This window comes from Lagopus leucura, unplaced genomic scaffold, assembly GCF_019238085.1.
Source record: "Lagopus leucura isolate 7727_CA_CO unplaced genomic scaffold, USGS_WTPT01 Super-Scaffold_73, whole genome shotgun sequence".
Lineage (NCBI taxonomy): Eukaryota > Metazoa > Chordata > Aves > Galliformes > Phasianidae > Lagopus > Lagopus leucura.
This window is the reverse complement of record NW_024962252.1, coordinates 33,273,857-33,297,967: the sequence shown is the minus strand read 5'-3', so window position 1 is coordinate 33,297,967 and position 24,111 is coordinate 33,273,857. Positions and strand designations below refer to the sequence as shown.

At 34.5% G+C, this 24,111-nt stretch overlaps 1 protein-coding gene across 3 annotated transcripts in view; it reads left to right on the top strand.

Moving 5' to 3' along the window:
• The window catches only part of ASCC3 (activating signal cointegrator 1 complex subunit 3), a 258,462-nt gene that overhangs the window by 208,989 nt on the left and 25,362 nt on the right, over positions 1–24,111 (top strand). For 2 of the 3 annotated variants that reach the window (XM_042886807.1, XM_042886816.1), the window contains exons 35-36: positions 8,982–9,093; positions 9,364–9,498. In XM_042886807.1, the coding sequence (XP_042742741.1) occupies positions 8,982–9,093; positions 9,364–9,498 (247 nt within the window). The remainder of the gene's footprint in view (positions 1–8,981; positions 9,094–9,363; positions 9,499–24,111) is intronic. The other variant, XM_042886824.1, reaches the window with a different exon arrangement.

Here is a 24,111-nt window from a genome sequence, read left to right as displayed (position 1 = left end):
GGTAAATGGTATGTTATGTATCATGTGATCATTCAGCCACCAAAATAATGTGTCAAATAAAGAATTAGGCACTTCCTGATGAATTACAGAGTATTGTATTTCTGAAATCATGCTACTGCTATAATGTTTAGGTGAATTTTCAGTTTTTTACAGGCAACTGATGCTGGAACTTGCAGGTGATAAAAGCCAGAACAATAACTTCCTTTAATTCTTTTTTCTGTCTCCATTAGTTTTGAATTCTACATCTAGCTTCATTCTAAGAATCTTCCACAGAACAGAATTTCCATGTAATCTTCTTGGGAAATAAAAAATGCAGTGTTAGAACTAACAAAATGAATAAATGTATGAGAAAGATGTTTCCGTCTGAGAGAGACAAACAGCTAAATTCTCTTTTATCTAGTTTAGATGAAGGTAAAGCTGTGATCCAAACCACAACTGATGTAGGAAACTGCATATTCTTTTTTAGTATAAAGAATAAGTGATGTTATTTTATGATGTCTTACTATTGCATTGCTCTACAAAATTGTTGATTTATTTTCAGCAAGCTTTAATTATGTGATGTCTCTGATAGGTAGTATTTTAAGACAAAACATATGGCTCATAGGTAAATGTAGTATGATCTTACAGGCAAGCTCTCCCTAGTGTAAAAGAAAGTTCCTACTGAAATGGATTTGATGTGTTCACTAATGGCCATTTTTTCCCAGCAGATTCTTTAATGTGTAGTGGTATGGGAAGTAAAATGTGAAGTTATCACAGTATCAATTTTTAAATGCAAGTTGTGCTGTTCAGAGGGTGTTCTATGGAAAGTGGGAAAATCTAACCCATTATTTCATAGTGATAAGCAAGGTCATTGTACTGGAAGGCAATATGATCAGATCTTGACTAGTTGTGTCCATAATGGCAGGATAGGAATGCAAAGTGAATTTTCTAATGAATTTTATTGGAATGCCACACAACCAGGTTGGAACAGTTCACAAGTTCTTTTGCTTTCCCCAGTGTCTCATCCACACAGAAGTACTCAGCATTCCTTTTGTACTCAGTCATGCAGAGACAAAAATGAAGGACATTATTGACTCTGCCAGAGAGGTCATTTCTAGATACCAAGCACAAATGCAATGGATGTACACACTTTTCCTTTCTTTGATGTGTTAATAATTACTACAAAGTTTCATCCAAATTTATTAAACTTGCCAGTTAGTAGCATTCCTGGACCTACATGCTATACGTAGTATTTTAATTGAATCAGTGTTTGAATGAGATACATCAAAAGAAAACTGAAGAGTTTTATGAAGTCAGTGCTGGTTAAGATAACTTATAGCAATAATTGCAGTGCAGTAATGGTGTTTACTGTGCCATAAATGAATATATGAAATACTTGATAATACCGGACAAGAACCATTTATGATCCTTAATAGTTCAGAGCTTTAGGAGGTTATTTTTTCACAATGAAGACATTTTGTTTTGGGTACTTACACAGTAGCTCCTCGGAATGTTGACATTCTCTCCATCGTGAAACAAGTTATTTTCCAGCCAGCAGGTGACTGACTGTACCTTAGTGGTAAATAAGTAATTCCCATATGCATGATTGGTAAATTGCCTTGGGATTCTTTGGCATGAAAGGCATTGCATGTGATGCTGTAAATCTCCAAAATAATGGTCTTAGGTAATATGCAAAAGATTTATAATCTTATTTACTGCCAGTTTAAGCTACGTGTATATTAAAGCTGCATAAACAAATCTAGGATCATTCTGTTCCAAACCAGTACCATCAAATGCCTTACTTACAATTTAAGTAATTTGAATTATATTATTTAAATAATATTAATCTACTTTTACAGTAAGATAAACATCAAAGTATCCTTTTGCTCTAAGCTGCCAGTTTCTTCTAAAGATGTAAATAATTAACATGTTTTTTGTGGCACATGAGATACTTTGTTAGTCTTAACAAAGTAATAACGGCTTTATAAATAGTGTTGTTAAAAAAATCTTTGCATGTTAGAACACTTTTTTTTCATCAGGCTGGTTTAGTTTTCCTACCTGATGAATCTCCGTATCCTGCAGTCTGTGAAATGTATAGTTAAGAGGAGTGGTTAAGCTACTGATTTGGGACAGTGGAGTAGCTGAGTGCTAGTTTCAGTCAGTGGCATGCTGAATACCCATGTATGTGCTCATACTCAAAAGATGATGTGCAAAAAAGAAGAGAAGTCCAAATAATACTTAGCAAAGTATATCAATTTCAGTATACGAAGGGCTTTTGTTTTTCACTTCCCCAAAGCAGTGTAGAGACTTTTGAATTTGCAGTTTAAGTCTGAGTTTCTGCAGTATTTCAGTCAAGAACTATAATGTGTTCTTCTCTCCACATGCAACTTTAACCTTTATGTTCTCTACTTAGTCAAGATCATGTTTAAAGATTGATCAACTAAGTGCCTTGTTCTTTGAAAGGGTCTATTTTGAGAGACTCATCTGTCGTAACTAGCAGACTGAAGACTTAGATATATCTTCTTTCCTTGACTGGAATTTCTTGACTGTTTCATTCTTTTACCCTTATAAAAGATTATAATCTGCAACGTTCTACAAAAGAAAAATTGCAATGGGAAACGTTTTCTGTAAATCAGGTTATATTTTCCAGATACATACGCAGTAAAAGGGAAATAGAAATTTACAGCATATGGTAAGCTAGGCAGAATCAGCTTTCATGTGGAATGTTAATTTTTAGATGTTCTGAGAACATACGTCATACCACTCTTAGAATGTGTGGGTTTTTATGTATTTTTATATGTGTGTGTATGTATAGATACACACTTGCAAAATTAATTTTCTGTGCAAATTCCAGCTGACAACAATATTTCTGACAATATTTCAGAAAGAAATATTAATTCTGGCAGTTATTATTAATGTTTTTCACTTTGTCATAGTCCTTTATTATTTATGCAGAGGAATGTAGCATGAACTATAATTAAAAGAAATTATCTCAGACCGATGCTTTTATCACTAATCATACATGTATATTTTACTTTAAATTTTCTTTCCTCACTATAGTTAGCTGAGCTTTTCCAGTACGCATTGCTCCAAAATTAATGCCTCCTATTTATTTCAGTGAAAACTATAATAGATACAAAGAGCATAACACTATTTGAAATAGCAAATTCTCAGCTACAGAACTCTATTTTATAACATTAGCTATACATTTTCACCAGCAGTGAACAAGAGCCTGTATGCTGCACTCATAAAGATCTGCACCAGCAGAGCTGACCTGTTCACATCTGTTATGATGGTGTTGTTGCTAGGAAAATATGCAATCAATTTTTCATTGGCTCAGAAAGAGGAAATCAGAAGGCACCAAATCCAGACTCTACAGTGGATGTGATAGAAAAGTCCAGCCAGGACTGGCAATGCATTCCTTGGTCTTTAAACTGATGAGAGGCCTGGCGTTGTGTTACAAGAGAAAGGTTGTCTTCTCTGGCCTGGCTCTGGAAGTTCAATCCTTTAGCTTAGTCAGCACTGTGATTTAGCGATCAGAGTTGATGGGTTGTCTGGGTTCCATGAAATCCAGAAGGAACACCTCATTCCTACCCACAAAGACGGTGCACACTGTTTTACCTGATGAGGCTGTATCTTGAACTTTTTCTTTGTTGGGGTGTTCACATATCACCACTCTATGGACTGCTGTTTTGACACTCACTAGTACTGGTGGCACCATATCTCATCTTTTCATCATAATGATGGAAAGTGTCCATCCAAGAAACAGTCACCTCCAGCCTTGTATTGCTTCAATAGGTCCTGACAAACTTGCATACTATGTTCTTTCTGCTTCTGTGTATTTTTGAGAACCACCTGACTCAAACTTTGCAATATTTCAATGTTGGCACTATCATTTCTAATACTGTGAAGCCACTATTCAGCTCTGTATGCAGTTCCCTTGCCATAATCTGGTGATTCGTGTAGATGAGCTGATTCACTCTGTGGTATGACAGTTGCACATGACCTCTCAGTACATGGCGTGTCTTTCACATTGCTGATGCCACTGCTGAAATACAGTACCTACCACCTCACTGTGCAGACGTCTACTGTTTGGTCTCCATAAACATTCCACAACTGTCAATGAATGTTGATGGATGCAATTTTTTCAACAGAGTGGGACTCAATGCCATGCCTTTGCTTCCTGTGCTGCTGCCATCAGTTGCACTGCAACAAAATGTAATGGAGTTTTGGTGGGAAGGTTCAACTTCTACTGTCATACTGCCATCATCTGCCGCTGATTTCATGGGCCAGCATAATGAAATCGGAGGCACTAATTTCAGAGCAATCCTTGTAATATGAATGGAATAGCAGCATAAAAATGATGATTATCATTGTTCCATAATAGTTTCTAGTATAAAAGCGAAATCATATTCATCCACTCAGAGTAGAATGATTTGTATAGGATACAGTGACAAAAGCACAGACTTGTAGGACTTGTTTGGAATTATATCAGAAGGTGGATTACTGAAGAAAGTTAAATTAACTAAGATGAAAAGAAAAAATGAAAAGAAAAATATTTGCTAAAGCAAATATATGAATGCAATAAATTAATGTGTACAAGTAAAATACAGATGGAGATTACCAGCTGTGGTATTTCTGCATGCTCTGGTGCATTTTAGCAAACCAGTCTCAGACAGCAGACAGTCAGTGATGCCTTAATAGCAAAATGGGTTGGTACATTGCCACATGGCTCCACCTATGAAAGTCTGTCAGTCATCTACTCAGACATCTACTCAGTACCATTTGCATGGTGCCATTTTAGATGTTGCAGCCACCAAAGGCCATAAGCTATTAAACACAACTGGGAACTTCAGAAAAGATTTTTATGAAAGCAACTATCTGTTTCTCCCATGCTTTTTCATAACAAAGTTCATCTTTCAGGACTGTAGCATCAGAAAGCACACATTCTGTCATTCTGTCATTCAAGTCATGTGAATGCAGTCTTTAATGCTTTTGTTTCCCATGGCCTTCCAACTAGCAAGTTTCTTTTTTTTTTTAAATATTTTTGGCTGACTCTGCCACTGATTTTCATTATGTGTGTCCCTATTACTAGCGTATAATCTGAACATAAAAAACATGGCGCTGTAACAAATGACTTCACAGCACTGACAGTTATAGCAGGATCATTTCAAGGCTGATGAAAAATTTCCCAAAGAGATCTCAGGTCAGGTTTACATAAGCTAAACAGGAAATGATTGCCATCATTCACATTAAGTCCTAAATGTTTTTTGTAACTTCATCTATATTTTATGTTCCTGCATGTTTCTATCTTTTTCAGCTGATGAAATTCCACACTTCCTTAGATTAGAGAAATAAGTTTATGTTTCATTGTTTGTTGTTCTTACAAATCTTTACAAGGTTTGGGAATGTTAAATGTATTATTTTATAGAAGTTTTTGATCACTTATATTTTACATACTTTGTAAATTCTTATCATACCTAGGGGTTTGTTATTGCTTTTTCCCAATGGACTACTAATGGAAGTTAGCCTGTCTAGCCCATGTGCTAGATGTTGTTAGGATAAAACTGCCTTTGACTTTCACACCTCTCAGGGGACGAGTAATTGTTGTGTTCAAACAGCCTGTAATTGTGATCCCGCTGGCTTTCTCAGTACGCTTCTGGCTATTAGAATCATTAAACAACTCAGCACCTGTTAACAGCATTGTAAATATTCAACCCTGCTTGTGTGCAGGTTGAGTCCAATATAGGAGAAGGCTTACAGAGCCCAGCCTCATAAATTAGAGCTTCTGACAAGTCAATTATTGTGAAACTGGGCTTCACTGTGAAATAAATGAAATGGTGTGCTGATAAAAAGGTAGGCTGTCTGTTTATAGCAAAGGGAAAATAATGACTAGATGATTCAATGCAGTGAGCATGAAACTGCATTGTTTTTATTCTTTATCTGTAATTAAATAGTTAGGTAATATAGCTTCCTAGAGGAACTTACATACAAAGCAGTATTTCTATTTGGAGAATACCAACGTGCAGAATTCTACTTGCTTTTATTCCAGCACATTCAAAATACCATCTAATCACAATTATGATACACAATATCTCTGTTTTTGCCAATGATTTTAGCATAGTTTTTCTAGATAAATGGCTCTGCTTTGTATTAAGGGAAATTGTGCTGTATGACCAAGAAGCTTCTGTGGATGCACTCAAAATTATATATAGTTGTAGATAGTTATAGATAGTAGTTAAAACACACCAATTCCACTTCACTCAAGATTACAAATAATTTAAGATTTTTCTTCACATTGTTTTGTTTGCACTAGGCAGCTAGATATTTACATCTGACAATAATTTATTGAAAATCAGCAAATTTTAGATTAATGCAGTTTTAAAGGGCTTTATAATGCATTCTATCAGTAAGTCTTCAATATGCAGTATTGAAAATTAGACTACAGGATAAAATCTCCTTGAATTAGTGTCTGAAATTACAATTGTAACAAATCATTTCATTATATTGCCCAAAACTCTTCCCTAATTTTATCAGTATTCATAATCAGTATTGTGATACTGCAAACAATACAGTGAAAGTCTAAAATACCGTGACAACAAAGTGCCTTAATTAGTCATTTAAGTAGTGCTAGATTCAATTTGGAGAAAAATACTAATGAATTTTTAGTGGTTTACACCTATAAAACAGAAAATCTTTCCACACTCACAAGCAGTGTATGAAGTTAATTTGTTTGGATTGCTTTCAGAAGGTAAGCAAAATGATACAGAGTGACTTCTATTAATAAACAGAGTTTATTATGGTTTTTTTGCTAAAATGTAGGGGGGAGAAAAACTGCAAGTGACCTTTTTATGTCATTGTTATTTTACTTCAGAAAATGTTGTGACTTTCAAGAAAATTAAGTTGCTGAAATTAATTACTTTTGCTGCAAATAAGTCTTCTTTGCATGAGGTCAAGAAATGTGTGGTTGTTTATCATATAAAACTTTTTAGTCAATGTAGTCACTTGTTTTGTTTTGAACAGCAACTGTGATGTAAATATTTAAGATCATCTTACCATGAACTGATATAAAATACCACAAAGCTGAATACTCCACTGTCAAATAGATATTTTTGACTGTCTCTGCAGAACAGATTTTTAATATTTTTTTCATTGTAGTAGTGTTTTACTCCAACTTCATTCAATGAAAAGTGAACATTCAGTGAATTAACCCCATGATTGAAAATTAACAAGAAAGGAAGAAAAGAAACACAAATAACTGTATTGCTATTTAGCATGCTGCTTTTTTTCAGTTATGTTACTGCTATTCCAAAATTAGATAAAGGAAAGTTAAAATCTGTTAAGAAAATACTATTGTTTGTCAGGTTATATTGAAAACCAGTCATGGAAGGGTGCTTCTGGTATTTAAATCATAATTCACTCTTATGAAATTTGCTAAAAGCAGCATTACAGTAAAGGGAATAGAGCTTTAATCAAGGAATGGGATTCTTCTGCCCCAAATACAGCATCAACCACTGAATTGATAATCTAAACTCCCTTTTTGAGCCAGTGATCACATTCCACCTCATCCTAAAGCAGAAATCTGAAATACCTCAGACGAATAGCATTCTCTAAGTGCATGCTTCTCTCTACTGACAGTAAGGAGAGTTAAAAAGACTAACTCAGGTGTAAATATAACTATGTGAAATCAACTGAAATGAATCTCAACACGCTGTTATACAGCCTGTTGTACACCTACACAAAATAACACTGAAAGAAGCTAATCTTCATTACAGCATGTGGCATTGTTTCCAGTGGAGGTGCTGAGTGCACAGTGGAAACAGTAGGAAATAGTAAAGCAGCCAGTAGGAACAAAGGAGCATCTTTCACCATTGAAACAGTGTCAGTAGTCTGTATGACAGTTGCAGTAACTTCCAGAATTAAATGAGCAGGGACAAGCTTTCTACTGTGCTTTTTAATAATCCAATAGCTCATTGATATTTTTTTTTTAATTTCTTCTTTGAAATTGCACAATGTACTTACATTTCTTGAATTCAGTATTTTGAAACTTTCTGAGCATGCTAGGTTTTAGTTTGAGTTTAAAAGTTGCTTTCTGAATTTCTGCCTTTGTTGGAGCTAATGCTCAAGGTCTTATTACATTTTTATCTGTGGATTCCAGGGTAAAAGCTCTCCCTGAAATTGTGCTTGTTTGTGTGAGTAAGAATCTTATAAATATACCTTAAGTTCTACTGTTAAGGTGCACTGACTTTGGTCACATTGTTTTTTTCTTATAAACTAGGAATGTTTTAACACACTTTATAAACTTTTTTCCCTAATGCAGATAACAAACATTGTTAGTACATATAGTTTGCCCCAATGTTTTCACATGCAAAAGAACATGTGAAATAAACACACTGACAAATACCCAATTCCATAATATTAGTAATTAAGTAATTTTAACGTTGACAATAAAATGAAACAGAAATATAAAACAAATATTAACATTTGGATTTGTGTAGGTTTATTTTTTCAAGAGATTTTACTATATGCCCAGCTTTTATTTTCAGAGTTCCAGGAATATAAGGACATTTGCTACCCTGGGTGGGATTTCTTCTTTTTTCTTTAAATTAAAGAGTTTTAGTATTGCTTATTCATTTTCAAGCTTACATAATCAGGAAATTATACTTATGCAATGAAGAAAATTTTCCCATTAATAAAATGTAGCCAGTCCAGTTCTGTTTGTATCAACCTTTCTATTAATAAACAGATAAATTACCATATTTCCATATGTATATTGTATTATTATTTTCGTTATTTACACAATCTATTTAAGTATCATGAATTTCTTGTTAGACTATATCAGGGAATAGTTCTGTGTTTAATTGTTTAATGTGCATGTTTCTTGCTCCAAGTGTGTGTATGTATTATAGCAGCCTTGTAAGTTTTCCTACAATATGTTATTGTTTAAAATTTTCAGTGTATTATAAGTACTTGTGTGATGCATCTGTTTTCAATTCTTCTAGTTACTATAACTTGGACAATGTGAGCCATGACACTATGAACAAATACCTCTCAAGCCTTGTTGAGAAATCCCTCTTTGATTTGGAATGTTCCTACTGTATTGAAATTGGGGAGGTAAGACCTCTATGTTCATTAAGATTCATGTTCCTAAAAGTTGGGAACAACTGGATGCATGCTTCTTATTTGAAGGGTTAGTTTCTCTTTGGAGCTAATTCTAAGACTTAATTGAAATCTCAGTTTAATCAGGTTGGCAGCTAAATTACGATGCTAAGCCATTTTTACTGTTCTCACCTATAAAGTAGTCTTAAAATATCTGTTTTTTAGTTACTATGCATAGTGTTGAACTATGTAAAAAGTATATATATTTGATTACTCTCCTAACAGGATAACCGCAGTATTGAACCTCTGACATATGGCCGCATTGCTTCCTATTACTATTTGAAGCATCCAACTATTGGGATGTTCAAAGATCAGCTGAAACCTGAAAGCAGTGTTGAAGAATTGCTCTTAATTCTGACAGTAAGTGATGATATTTTGTTAATTTATGTGTATGTAACTGATGACTCTTAAAGACATTTAGAAGTGTATGAAAAGACATCCTGAAATTAAGAATAGCCTTTCTTGCATGATTTGTAATTTCTTTGTTGTTGTTGTTATCATTGTTTTGAGTAATATAACTGAATCATTTTTGATGCTTTAGGTGCTTTGTTGAATCAGTATGTCAAAATTATTCTGCACACCTCTTCCTTTTCTGTCTATTTGTAATCTTCAGGACATGTACAAATCCAGTATTTGTTTGTTTTAGGTTTGGTAGAATACCAAAATCCCAGAGTAATAACTGCATATCATCATCTCATATTTGTGGAATATAGAACATAATGTGGAAGATAGAACAGCTTTAATAAGTCTGGGGACATTTGAGGAAGGTCCATATCCTGTACTGCTTTTCTTTCAGTCTCCCAGGCACCTCACATTTCCTGATGTCTTACTCCGCCAATAGTGCCTGCTCAGTTGATTATTCTAGTGACTGTTTAGTAACAAAGTGCAATGCAAGGCAAAAGGTCTCAGGGTACAAATTCAGAGGTACAGAGTACAGAGTAGCATAATAGTATTACATATCATCATAAAGGAATCATATTTTACATATTTTTAAGAGTTTACGCTTGGATAGCTACAAAATCTTCTATTTCAAGATGGCGTAATTCCATTTGTACAAGCATATATTTGGAAGGAAGAAGTACCACAACACTATCCAGGAAAACCTAAAATGTATTTCTGCCCACATATGATTAAAGACTCAGCTGTATTACATATATTATACTAGTGGCCTGAATTCTTTAATACCCGTATTTCCAAATGTTGACCTCCAAGACAGGAGTCCCATTTATGTGTGTTACTTATATGTTTATGGTTTTGACACACTGCCAAAACTTTTCTGAGGAGAAATACAAGCAGAAAAAAAAAAAAATAGTGCTATTCAACAGTTTACATTACAAAACCCAATCAGCATTTTTTGACACTAGGAAAGCCACTTTTCTAGTAGAAGGACTTTCTTCCAGACAACTTTAAATCGCCTGCTGCAAATATTCGGAGTGTTACAGCTCAGAAATAAAGGCCACAGTAATCTTTTGTAATGGAAAGTGTTAGACAATCTAAATAGGGGAGTTACTGTCACTGACCCTGCAGTATCTGTTCTTCTGTTGTCAGAAAACATTGTAAGTTCTATGAAATAACATACAGTATATTCAGCTGAAAACAAAATGGTAGTCTTCTATGATTCCCGTATATTCTATGTGTAAAATGACTGAATTTTAAAGAAGAAATATCCACAGTGATCACAGGTTAAATAATACAATATTCAGTATTCAACATGAGGGCTTTACTCCAGCTGCTGTCTTTTTAAAGTATCTTTTTCTCTCTAGAGAAAATTGTCTACACATAGAAACTTTTTTTTTTTTTTTTTTCAGAAATATTTGGAGAGGGAATAGGATTGAGAATAGGATTAGCAGAGATGGAGGGATGTTTCATAACACTGTGTAAGCTAACGAGTAGCATAAGGAAGATGAATGATACAGGCAGATCATAGTGCTGTCCATCTTATGCCAGGGCTCTTCATCCATGTAAACAGCTTACCTATATAGCTTATCTATAGAGCACAAATAAAAATAGCTAATATTGCAGACAAAAGCTCAGACCTTAGTGTTGGGCAGAAATTTTAAAGTGTAAAATGTATTAGATCTTTTTATGTTGTAATTTGTTGGGTTTTGTTTTTGTTTTTCTGGAAAAGTAATCTTATGACTTGTCTGTTTACAATCTTAAGAGGAATGAAACTAAAAATCAGTTAGGGGTCAAGCATGCCAAATGTGTCGATTTGAAAGATGACAAGCATGTGTGAATACTGGATGCCATTATAGCTGACAGTTTTTCCTTTTTATGCAGATGTTGATTTTCATAATTACTACTGGAATTAGTGTTCGTTCTTGTTAAAGGTGTAAATTGGAAGTGTTTTTTTTCAATTCGATGTAGTGCTGAAAGGAATCGCTATTTCAGCAGAGTTTATTGCCAAGGATTTTTTTTTTCCCACTAAACACTGTGAATTAATGAGTTTTATAATTATGGCAGTTGCTTCACACCTCTATTGTTAACCAATGACATTACATCTGCCTTGCTCCACTGGTGCCCTCCTCCTTCTCATTGAAGCATTTAGCAGTTTTGGCATTGGGGAATTACATGGCATGGGGTAAGTAGTCTAATTAGATATAAGTGAAAATCCTGAGGGAAAAGGATATTTAAAAAGTAATTTGAAGAATCTCTTAATGACGATGAAACTGAAAGCTGTAGTTATTAAAAAAAAAAAAAAAAAAAAAGGCTTCTTGTTGCAAAACATGTTATAATTGTGATTATTCCAATTATCAGTCAGTCTTAAAGTTTTGAATTTTGGACGGTAGTGTTTGAAAATAACTGTCCAAAAAATTTCTCAAATGTAGTTGCAGGATTTTGTAAACATGATATATGGCATTGCTCATGATCTTGCAAACTTTCAGACATTTACCAGTTGCCATGATGTATACTGGGAAGGCAGAAGTATCCAACTATAGAAAACAAAATCCTAATATTGTGGATTTTTTTTGCTGAATTGTCAGTGTGTATCTTGAAAGGGCGCAACAGTTTGTTTAAATCAAAAGCAGGAAAAAAGTGAAATTGCATTCAAGAATTCAGAAAATTGCAATCACATTAAAGATTTCAATCTGAGCGTGATTAAGGGATTTTGAGTTTCAGATTGTTATCCTGTAATCCTAATGAGAGAATTATGGATTGTGTAGGAATGAATTGTCACTGAAGCTTTGCTACTTACGTGAAAATATAGTTTTTAGTCATTCTGTTTCCACTACTGATGAGTTTTTCAAAAAAGTCACTTGATGGTAAGATTTATTTCCATTTAGTAGTCAACGCCATTTGTAGTCTTCTCCAGTATCCTTTATTTTCTCTATCTTTAATTTATCTTTTCATTTGGTCATCTGGTAGTGTTTTGCGAGATCAGATGTGTTGATTCTTTTTCATTGTGGTTGGGTTTTGGTACTTCCTTTTCATAAACAGGAAAATGGCATATGGCAACTACCCTGCAGACATTTTAGAATTATACAGTAATAAGTGATGCAGATAAATGGGGTACCCTTCTCTTATGCTTTACTGTCTTTCAGTAAATCTATACTTGAGATTTTTGACCTGTTTTGGGTTTGCAGGTAAAGTTCGGATTCAGTTACTTTTGTAACTGATTTGTGTTGAGCCAGTAAGTTTTTTTCTGTGAAATAATGTTTGATGCTTTTCCATAGAATTTTCTTTAAAACTTTCCTATCTGTGCTTCAGGCAATAGTAATCAAAACATAGTAGTCTTAGATAGCAGTAGTAAGAGTAATCATTGTTGAGTTACGGTACTTCTTGAATTAAGTGTTATTGAAGAGAAAGTGTTTGTGAATTATTACTGGCAGGCTGGAGTTTCCTGAGGTACATAAAGACTGTCTTCTCTTATTCTATAAGTTAGGTGCAGATGTTAAAACAAAGATCAAGTTGAAAAATCAATGGAAGATACCTTGGAGTAATTTTTGTAATTTCCTGTACTAAAGTAGCAATCAGCACAAATTTTTTTGAAATCAAATGTGGTTTGTTATATTTTGAAAAAAGGATGTCTGTCTTGGTGATGAATTAGAACTATGTTCATTAGATCCACTAGCTTCAGAATCTTTTTATTTTGCTGCTACTCTTACTTGATTATCTGGCTAATATTCTTATGTATTGAGCAAATACTTTGTAATTTCTGTTTGTACCATGCAGTGAAGGAGGTAGCATCTTTCAATACCTCCTTGTTTCTGTTTTTGTATTCTATCTAAAAGATGAAACTGGTTGGTCCCCTTGTGCTTATTGTCATGTCTTTCATGTAGACTGACTATAAGAGACTGTTTTCCTTCTAACTGGATTGCTTAGAGACAGAACTGCTTGGTATTTGTGTTGTAATGGGGCATAGATATTTTCCTGTCTGTATTATAAATGTGGTCAGGTATCCACATACCTCTTTCCTACATTTTTATCTGATATCTGAAATACCTTTGATACAGTGACTTCTGTTAGTATTTTGAAACTCCAAAAATTTGGCATCACTGAAGTAAAAGATTTGGAAAGTGGAAGGAGCAGGTTCATGAAATTAGGACCCTTCATCTCAGATGCATAGATAACAGAAGAGTGGAGCTATAAATGCCTTATCTGTCTTTCATTACCGTTACTATAAGATTATAAATAACTAATCTGTAGCTTTATTTTCTATTCATTAACATTGTTGCATCCTATTCTAATCAGGGAAACGTTCAGGTATCTCTAAATTCTTACACTCTCTGTCTAAAACAGCTTTACTTTCTAAGCAGAATTCTGTGTTTAAGCTGTCGTTTCCTATGTCTGGATGACATGCTGTGTGATATGGTTTAGTACTAGTGGTGGCAATGGTGATGAGGAGACGGTTGGACTGGATGATCTTATAGGTCGTTTCCAACCTTGTGATTCTATGATTCTATGAAGAGGCCACAAAGGTTTTTTTTGATTCAGGGATCAGTAATATGAGCATGACTACTGTGGCCATAGTACGACCAGGAATGGGCCTCAGCCATTTAGCATGACTTCTGATAGCAGTAGAAAACTGTTACCTCTAACCATTAAATATTTTCTTTACAATAAAGCCCTGTCAAGGGCTGTTCAATTGCATAAATTTCATCTTAAACATAGTCATTTACAGGACCACTTGCATAACTTTCATACAGTCTATATTGTCTGTAGTTTAATATTTAAAAATATTTATGCTTCACTGCTCATGCACTGAGAACATCCAGAGAGTACAACTGTGTTAGATGAGATAGTTAGAAAATTGTGTTTGGTTTCATGACAGCAACAGAACAAAACTCTATAGTGAATTTAAATGCCATCTAAATTTCTCTAACCTTATCCACTGTGTTCCAAACATACTGTATTTAAGCAGAGTGAAATTTGTCCTGGTTTTTGTTATTTTTGTTGTTGTTGTTTTTGTTTTGTTTTTGTTTTTTTGTAATCCCAGTAGGTGGAGCAGTTTTGAATATTGTAGTACTTGAATTTAATTATTTTTGTAACATAATGGCACAACAGTTTCTTATTTTTGTCTTTTCAAGTGATTGTTTGATTTTCAGTTTGAAAACATTGTATGCTGCCCTCCTTCCCAGAAGAGCACAATCAGTTGGTAAATCAAGATGACAGTCTCCACTACTGGCAGCTAACTAAATATGGCATAAGCCTTGCATTTTTACAGCATCAATAAGTAAGAATTATATTCCAAACCAGAACATATAAACCCTTCCCATCTCCACACATAACGTTCTGATTAACAAATCTCCTTTCTTTCTCCTCTAATCTTCTTAATTCAATTTTTGTCACTACTTGCCAGTCTGAAAAACTGGATCAATACTCACACAAGTTAAAACCTATTTTAAAGATGAACTTAAAGGTTTCTGACATATGTATCCCACTGGGCTTCAGGACAAGAACTGTTATCTATAAGTAATATCATGTATTTGATTTCTTGTTATATTTATATTTTGTTGTTGTTGTTGCAGTGCAGCGTCTAACATAAAGGCTTATAGAAGTGTATATAACTCTGATAGTGAGAGCTGGTAGGATGAGACTGTTTCAGACAGCTGTGGTAGTAACTGTTATTGTCAGAAAAATGGGGAAATAAATTCCTTATTCAGGACATACAGTTGCAGCAATAGCAGCAAAGCTATAAAACTCCCAGTTACTGTTTTGGTGAGCCAGGAAGTTATAGTACTTTTGTCTGCTAGGATAGGTTATGAGTTTTCTTCTGGTCTTGTCCTACAGATGTGAACATTGGCTGCCATCTGTGGCGAATCAGTGTTCATCTTTGGTGTGTATATGCTGCTGTGCAAGTTCAGTGATAGCAAGCTCCATTTAGCTGGCTACTTAGAGCTGCAGGCAATTCAACTGCACACCGATTTATTATATATATTTTATTTTACTTTATTTTATTTTTTACTGGTCTCTAGTTACTAGTTTTGCTTTTACTAGAATTATATTGTTGTACTATAAATTACAGCAGTTATATTGCTGATGAATTTGTTTTCACAGAAATCAATGCACTTAGTGATAGTAATTCAGCCTTACTGACTGATGTTTAAAATCTCACAAATGTTTTTCTCTGTTGGGAAAGAAGTTACTGCACCAACTTGTAAAACTGTTAAGGAAGCGGATTTCATATTGTAGCCTGTTCTCTCATAGGAACTGAAACTTCCAGATAAGTAGCTGAAACAATTTCATCATACAAGATTGGTATGCAGTATAGTCTGTGCCTTTCACATAGTGGTTTTTTTTAAAAAAGGACATGAGGATTATTGAGTGATCCTTAATGAAGTATCTGACACTTGTATTTTCTTTATTTACATTTAGATTCTTTATCTCATTCTCTCTTCTTTTTTCTTTTTTTCTGATGGGATCTGGCTACCTTCAGAAAGTTGAATTCGGTTTTAAATCTTGATGTTAAGTATTATTACAAATTAGAAATTGGTCACATATGGAATCCCTAGTATTTACATATGGTTTATTTCACAGTTGTTTAGGTCGATCTTGCTCCTAACAATTCTTGAAGAAACTGCAGTGATATTTTTCCTATCAGAATACCAAAACTTCTTAGCATTTGAAAAAAGTAATATACTTATTTGTAAATTTGATACAGCATAGTCAGCTTGCTTTTAGAGAACAAGCAGTTGCAGGTCTTTACTATGTAGCTTTTTTTTTATTTCCAAAAGGTAAATACTTTTGTATGAGAGTAAAAAATATATTAGTAATGCATTGCTGTTTCCCAGTCTGGTGTACTGTTATTGTCCTGTGAAACAACTGTGAAAACTGAAATCATGCACATTTCTAATTAGTTTTACCTGAGACAATGCTTAAATACAACTTAATTTAAAAATTCTAGTATTGCCCTATTTCCCCTAGAAGAGTCAAGTAAGATGCCACCAATTTGCTTGGGTTGCCCACATCCCAACTTACTATTCCCTTTCTTTTCTATCTTCCAGTGGAAAAATCTAGTAAGCCATGAGAGATTATTCAAACTACTAGTTTTCAGAAAGAAAACATATTCCTATCTCACCTTAAAAAGTAATAAAATAGCTAAAATCCCTTTCACAACAGGGTCTCTTCAATCCTTTTCTTGTCAAGGTGAGGGTACATGCTGTATTTGGTTATATTTTTTGCTGAGTGTATACATATATACCTGCAAAGTATTTTGTAGGTACAACTGATGTATACAATACTAAGACATTTTATTTTAAATGTATGAAATCATTGATTGCACAACATTCTTTAGGTTAATTAGATTAATTCTAACTTTTGTTATTTGCTCAATGCAGCAAGAAAATGTAAACAATGTGAGATGTACATAATAGATTGTTTTTTCCCTCCATATATGATTGTCTTAGTGTTTACTATATGCAGTCATAGATGCTAATTTTGAATACTTCTGCTATAAGAATGTGTGTTTGCTTTCTCTTGTTTCACACAGAACAGATGGATGCTTGACTGCCTGCTAATCCACAGCTGGAATGGTTTCAGCAGTTTCCACGTTGCTGGGTTAGAGTGGCTTTTCTAGTGGACTGAGAGGGCAGCAAGAGAGGGATATCATTATTCATCAGTATCCCAGTGGGATCACTGCCAGCAGAGATTAATTTTTTCTGTTATGCTTGTAAAACAAGCTCAGGTGGAGTCTCTAATCCTCAGGGCACGGGTGGCAGATCAAGGAAGATGCTACAAAGCTAGTTAATTTTCAGATTCTAGGGGAAACAGAAGCTCTGTTAGATGTATAAATACATGATTGCAAATTTAAGTAGCTGAAACCCAAATGGGATCTTCTGAGACATCTGGTACTGAAAATCTCTGTTTTCTTTGTCTTTAGAAAGAAGTTCCCAAAACTTTACACCAGAGGGAAAATATATGCAACTCTTTTAATCATCAGTTATCTTTCCATATATATATTTGTAAATACAGTTCTAGCTTCAATTGAAGGTCTGTATTTACAGGTAGAACAGATTCTGTATCAGTCTGTGTAGGTAAACTGTGCTTTCAGTGTTCTCACAAATCTTTGTGGAGTGAGGATCATTTAGAAAATTATCACTTGCAATCCAGAAAGGGTTAGATCTGTCGTAGTAATGTATGGTACATTCCATTTGGGTAAAGGAATGTTCTGGTAAGGTCACATGTGGTGCAAGGCTATTTTTAGCATATTACTCACTTTATCCAAATTCTGGTCATTCATGACAAATTTTGGTTAGAACATCCTCAAATCAAGCATAGAAAAATACTGGCAGACTGTCTATATGTTTATTAGATTTCAGAACTTAGTTGTTGCTGTTTCCTTAGTGCCTGTCCTTCTTCCACACCCCTGAAATTGTCAAATTCTGTCTCTGCACTACCTGGTAGCTCAAGTTCTTCAAAATTTCAGGTCAGATTTTCAGGAATGTTAATCTGCATAGTTCTACTGAAATGAGTGCAGATATGCCAAGTTTTTTTTATCAGCCTAGAATTTAATTACCCATATTAAAATTTACTCACAGGAGCTGTCACTTCCTGGTAAAGTTCTGATTTTTTTACTGTTACATTAAACAATTTTCATTTACAAGTTTAAATGCTCAGAGTGAAACCAGTAGCACTGGCTTGTTGGAAGGACACTGTGCATAGAGGCACTTTCCAAGTTTCTCATGTATTTCTGCCAGTTCATATTGTTCTACCATTAGTCTGAGCTTGAGCCTCTCTTAAGCAGAGGCTGCTAGTCATTTCACCACATGATGACAGGTATTTATGCTTGTGAACTTTTTATTTCCTTTTGTCTCTGGTCACATAGTATTTGTCTATTTCTGGAATTTAATCCAGTACAAGAATATAGCAGCGCGCATTTGTGCCTCCCCACTAGGGGAGCTGCCACAGGTCAGCAGATCTGAAATCCAGTCCTCAACACATAGAGCTTTTACAACTTGCCATTAACATATACAGCGTGTATGGGCCCAATTTCGCATTAGGAATTAGTAATGCTTATTTCTGTTTCGATGTGGAGTTGCATTAACTTAATGTGGAGCTCCATTAACTTCTTCCCTGGGTCTGGGCTCTGTATTGGAAGAACCCAATGGAGGATCAAAGCCAAAGATGAAAAATGACTGATCATTTTCCCAGGGAAAGTTAAATGTCAGGATTTGTTATTAGACTTTTTATTGCTGTCATCATCTCAATCAGCATTTAAGCCAGGTAATTCAGCCAAAACTGAGCTTCAAAATGTGGACATACGTCCAAATGGAACTGAACTAGATTTTTCATGATTAGTCTTTTGGATATAGTCAGAGATTTTCCCTTTTTTGCATTCACACATTACTGAGTTCGTGTACTGAAAAGGAGTGTAAATGCAGAAATTTCAATACAACCAAAACCAGTTGTTTTTAAATCTTTCCCATAATATGACTTGAGATTACACAGGAAGAAAGTTGTGAGTCACTGTCCCATCTAGATATAAAAATAAAAATTAAAAAATGACCATAATGCATTCAGAATGTGCAGGTACAAAGCATTCTCATGAAAAGTAGTAGGAAAAGTCAGGCATTTTGGAGAGCTGAAAATCTCAAATATACCATTTCCAGTGATAAAATGTAATAATTCTCTCACATCACTCTAATTCACCTCATAAATGGAATTTATACTATTCAATTTATATTTATTTGCTGTGGTCAAAGTAACTTACTCAAGGTGGATAATGTGTGTGCCACACCAGTTTCAGATGTTTCCTCTTCTTTTTGTCCTCCTTTATTCTTCTTTGCATTTATTTTTTCTCAAATTGTCAAGTGTTGCAAGCTTACTGACTTAGAAATCTGAGTGAAATAAAGCCGTCTTTAGGAACGATGCATGCATAATACTATATAAGTACCTACACATTTGGGGGAATAATGATTGTTATGTAAGAATGTTTTTTTTCTGTTAGAGTTGGCCCAAGAAGTAACCCTAAATTATGATTGTGATCATAAACTTCATGTAATATGGATTTTTAGAGTTAAGGCTTTCTAAAAATCATGAATCCATTCCTTGTTTTAATGTGTTTTAGTAAACCACACAATTTAAAAAGAAAATGTTTCTGAAACAAAATGGTTCTATTCATGTGTTGGTTTTTTTTTTTACCATTTGGTAAACCGACTGCATGCATTTTATTATCTATTCCCATGTCTTCTTGTACACTGAATCATGAATGCTCTGATATGCTCTGAAAACTTCAGGAAAAAAAAAATTGATTTTCTGGTTATTACAGAAGCGTTAAGAACTTTTTCCCCACATCAAATTATTATTATTACCTACGGTTCTCTCTCATACTTGCTGACACTTTGGCATTTTCTTTTAGCAACTCCATGCTGAAGCAGAGGTCTGTAATTTAACTTTGTACATTAGAAGTTCCCCAGTCTGCTCAGTCACTCCTTGCAGTTGGTAGCTAGTATTGTTGACCTCCTATTGCTCTGTGCACAGTGGCAAAGGTCTTTCCAACTCCTGACCTCTGGTCATCAGGAATGTCATCAGTAGTTTGTAGTTTGGACGTTTTAAGTAAGAGGTGAACTTGTGAAATCTAAACCCTTCAGGGTGTTTTTAAGTGATCACTCAACTGTTTCATTGCCTTAGCTTGTGCCTTTTATGATGTCTGTAATTGTAAAATTTGTGGTGTTCATCAGATGCAGTTATTTTGAAAAATATGAAACACTTGTCTGTTTGAAGTGAGAAGTCTGAGGACCCAATTATATATTATTTTTATATATACATATGAGACATTTGTAAGAATTGTAAGCACTTTTAAGCCTTACGTTCTTAGAAACTAAGTTTGTAGATCACACCCCTGATATACGCCCATTTTAAATCCTGAAACAGTTATAATTTATTATTTTTAATTTATATTAAATAGGCTTTTTTACATTATTGCATATCAATGTGTTTTACAACTTTATCTTCAACTACTCGTGCTCAACTGCAAATTTATGTCTCTGTAGTTTCCTCCTGTAGTTAATTGGATTGCCCTTATTATTTCAATTTTTTATATATATATGTCTTTTATCTGTAAAAATGTTTTAACTACTAATGGGATAAGTAAAAAAGTTAAAGTGTAGTATTTGCTTCAGACAATACTGAGCGGCCCTTGTCCCCTGCATATTGCTCTCCATCCTATGCATGTCTGTTTTCCTCCTGTCTTTTCTCCAAAAATAGAGAGTTGAAGGTGCACCAGCAGAGTAGTGGGGAAGCAGTGAGATCACTTTCCTGCTACCCAGATTGAACAGGAGAGTTAGCACATGCCCTGGTAGGAAGCCTGGTGCCAAAGAGGAGCCCCTTCTCTGCAGTTAGGGCCAGCTGCTGCCACCCCAACAGCTGTGTGTCCTGCAGGCCTGGCATAGCTGTGCTTTCCGCTCTGCTTCCCTGCCAGCCCTCAATACTGATGGGAAGGACTGAGAGAGTCCCCAAGGGAAAGGGACTGCAGGGTTGGCTCTGATGTGTTGGGTGCTGTTTGATTGTACTGCCAGAGAGATGTGTGGTGTGGAGAGTTGGTATATTGTAAATGAAAGCAAGAAGCATGTTTAGAAATTGTCTCTGGTGACAAGTTATGCTATCACACAGCAGATATATTTTCTCCAATCTTTCCTCCCATTTTCTTTTTTTCTTCTTTTGCATTGTGTTTGATACTGTTCAGGATTGCTACAAAACTGCAGCTTGTTCTGTATGTTAGCACTGCCTTCCAAGCTGCCCTGAAACCTAGTGTCAGTTCTTGCAAAGTCTATCTTTACAGTATTTTGTGCAAGTGTCTGCTCTCTACAAGAGGCCTTGCAGTACAAACATCACTGTGTAACACAACAATGTTGATAAGCTAGGAGAAATGACTTTTTTTTCTTTCAGTCTATCAATGAATCTTGCATAATAACATAACATCTGTTCTTAAATGCCTAACATTTGTTCTTAAAACCTGTAACTAGTAATATATTCTTATAACTGTCTTTAACTGGGATGTTGTCTTTGACCTTTTATGCACAGGAGTCAAACAAAAAACAAACCAAAATAAACAAAAAAAAAAACATTTTAAACTTTAGAGTTTGAATTATGTCCCATCAAATGAACTTATATGTTTATGATCTGCCAATAAACTCTTTGAAATGGCAGCTTATAATGGAATCACTAACAGAGATACACTTTTCAGAGTAATAGTTCTATCAGGCACTTCACCCTGCCTGTTTTTCAGTCTACTTTAATTTCAAGTAGGACAAAAAAGAAGTTTTAAGCATATGGTCAGTTTGAGCTTCTTTTTTTTTTTTTTTTTCCTTTTTTTCTTTTTTCTTTTTTTTTTTAAAGAATGAATTTTGTCACATTTATTTCTTTTCTGAATATAAATTGATACTTGACTGAGAATCAGCTGCCTGCCAAGATATATCTGCATAAATTTAATATCTTTCCTTGTAAATAAAAATCATACTTGAAAATGTAAGATAAAACATAGTATAAATATATTGGTAATAACGTGTGTGTGTCACTATGGTATCAATACAGTCTTGGGAAGAGAATGAGCAAAGGAAGATTAATTTGGGAATTATAATCAGGCAGGTTTTTTTCCTTATAATACAGTAAACACAGGTTCAAGTGAAACTTTTTTTCAGCTCATGAATGTATGTGTATAAATGTATATATTTTTTAATTGACATTATTTCAAATGTTTGTAAGTACTGTAGGTTGGGTACCCTCAATTTTCTTATCTATGAATCTGTTATAAAATACTGTTGTCTAGTTACCCAGCTATTCACCAGATCAGTGATGTTCTTTTTTCTTTTTTCTTCCTCTAATTGAGCCGTGTAACTTTATTACAGTAAGACAAACACAGGTATTACCCAAATGAGGACTGTCACAAACTGCTTTAAAGATTGGTGTCCTGTCTGTATGCTGCAGCAATTGGAGGTGGCAGGTCAGGGCACTGCACTAGAATACTCTGCAACACTTTGTACGATGGAACAGTGGAATAAAAGCCAAAAACTGATTATTTAATTTATTATTAATTATGATTAATATTATTGTTGAGATTATATATGATAATTTATAGATCATAATAGGGTCTTTTTCACTCTGAAAAATTGTGTATTGAGCCACCTTTGAATTTCTGATAGAGAAGTTGTGATAGAAAATGAAAATGTACCACATAAAATACTTCTAGTATTAACTAGTGTTAACTGCATAACAGCCATTAAAAAATTCTACATTTATTCCAGCTCTTTTTTTTTTTTTCTATTCAACATGCAAATATATGATTTATGCAGACCTTCAGCCTGTACTCAGACTCCCAAGAGTTTATGTAATTTAAACCAATGTTCAGGTAAAGAAGATGCATCTGCTATATTAACTGAAAATGATTCTCATCTTTTCACTTTTTTTGCTATTCTGGTAGTTACTTCTGATAGTAGTTTATTGCAGGCACTGATTTTTGAACACTTTAACTTAGCAGCTGTTAATTTTGCCATCATATTTTCTAGTAATACTTTACCCTTGTCTCCTCCTCTCTCTGCACCAGAAACTTGAAGGAGAACAAAACACATCACAGATTTTTAAAGTTCAGAACGTGGTGTGTTTGAATTGCATCAACCCAAAGAAAAGGAGCGTACATACAGTTAGTCAATTCTAAGGTAGTTTCCAATGCAGCATCACTAAATAAAAGTCTCTGGTTCAGCTCTGGAATGTGAGAAACTATTTTTGGTTTGTTTTACCCCTCATTGTTACAAATTAATCAACTGCTCTTTAAAGTCTAGAACTCATTAACTTTATACGTTTTACTGTTCCCATGACTGAAACAAATGTAAAATATCCAAGTTTACTTTAGTTACTCACCTTGATCCCATTTCTGTCTGTTCTTAACAGGTATCCTCTCTTATAGACAGGTGAGAAAAAGTACTTACTTGAGGGTTAAGATATTTCAGAACGTTTACATGTGGTATAAGTCTGGACTTCAGCTTTCAGTATAAATCAGTAATTTCAGCCAAGCTTATATATGTTGTAGGTAGGTGAAAAATCTAATGTTTTCTATACGTTTGGGCACTGTGAAACCTAGTATTCACCATGTTGGGTAGATTATTTGAATTTCCATTCAGTGGGACTCCTCAGTCTTACTTGTACGCATTCTAAGGATCAGAGTGTGATTTGGTCACACAGATTCACAGATGCAGATCTGAATTTGAGAGAGAGAAGCATTTTTATTAAACAGGCATTGAAACAACACTTAGTAGCTTGTTAGTACACTGAGATCTGGATCACTTGAGAAATTGTTTTGAAATAAACATTCTGCTTTAGTTTTTTTGTTGTATTAATAAGCAGCTGGATGAGACACTGAGCAATTCAGAGCTGGCAGTAGGTGTCAGAAAAAGTTAACGTATGGCAGTAGCCCATACAAACATGGGGAACAGAAATTTGAGAGTAGTCTCCAGGAAGAAGGAATGAAAATATTGAATGTCTCAAAACAGTACCGGGGGGCGGGCCGGGGGGGGGGGGGGGGGGGGGGGGGGGGGGGGG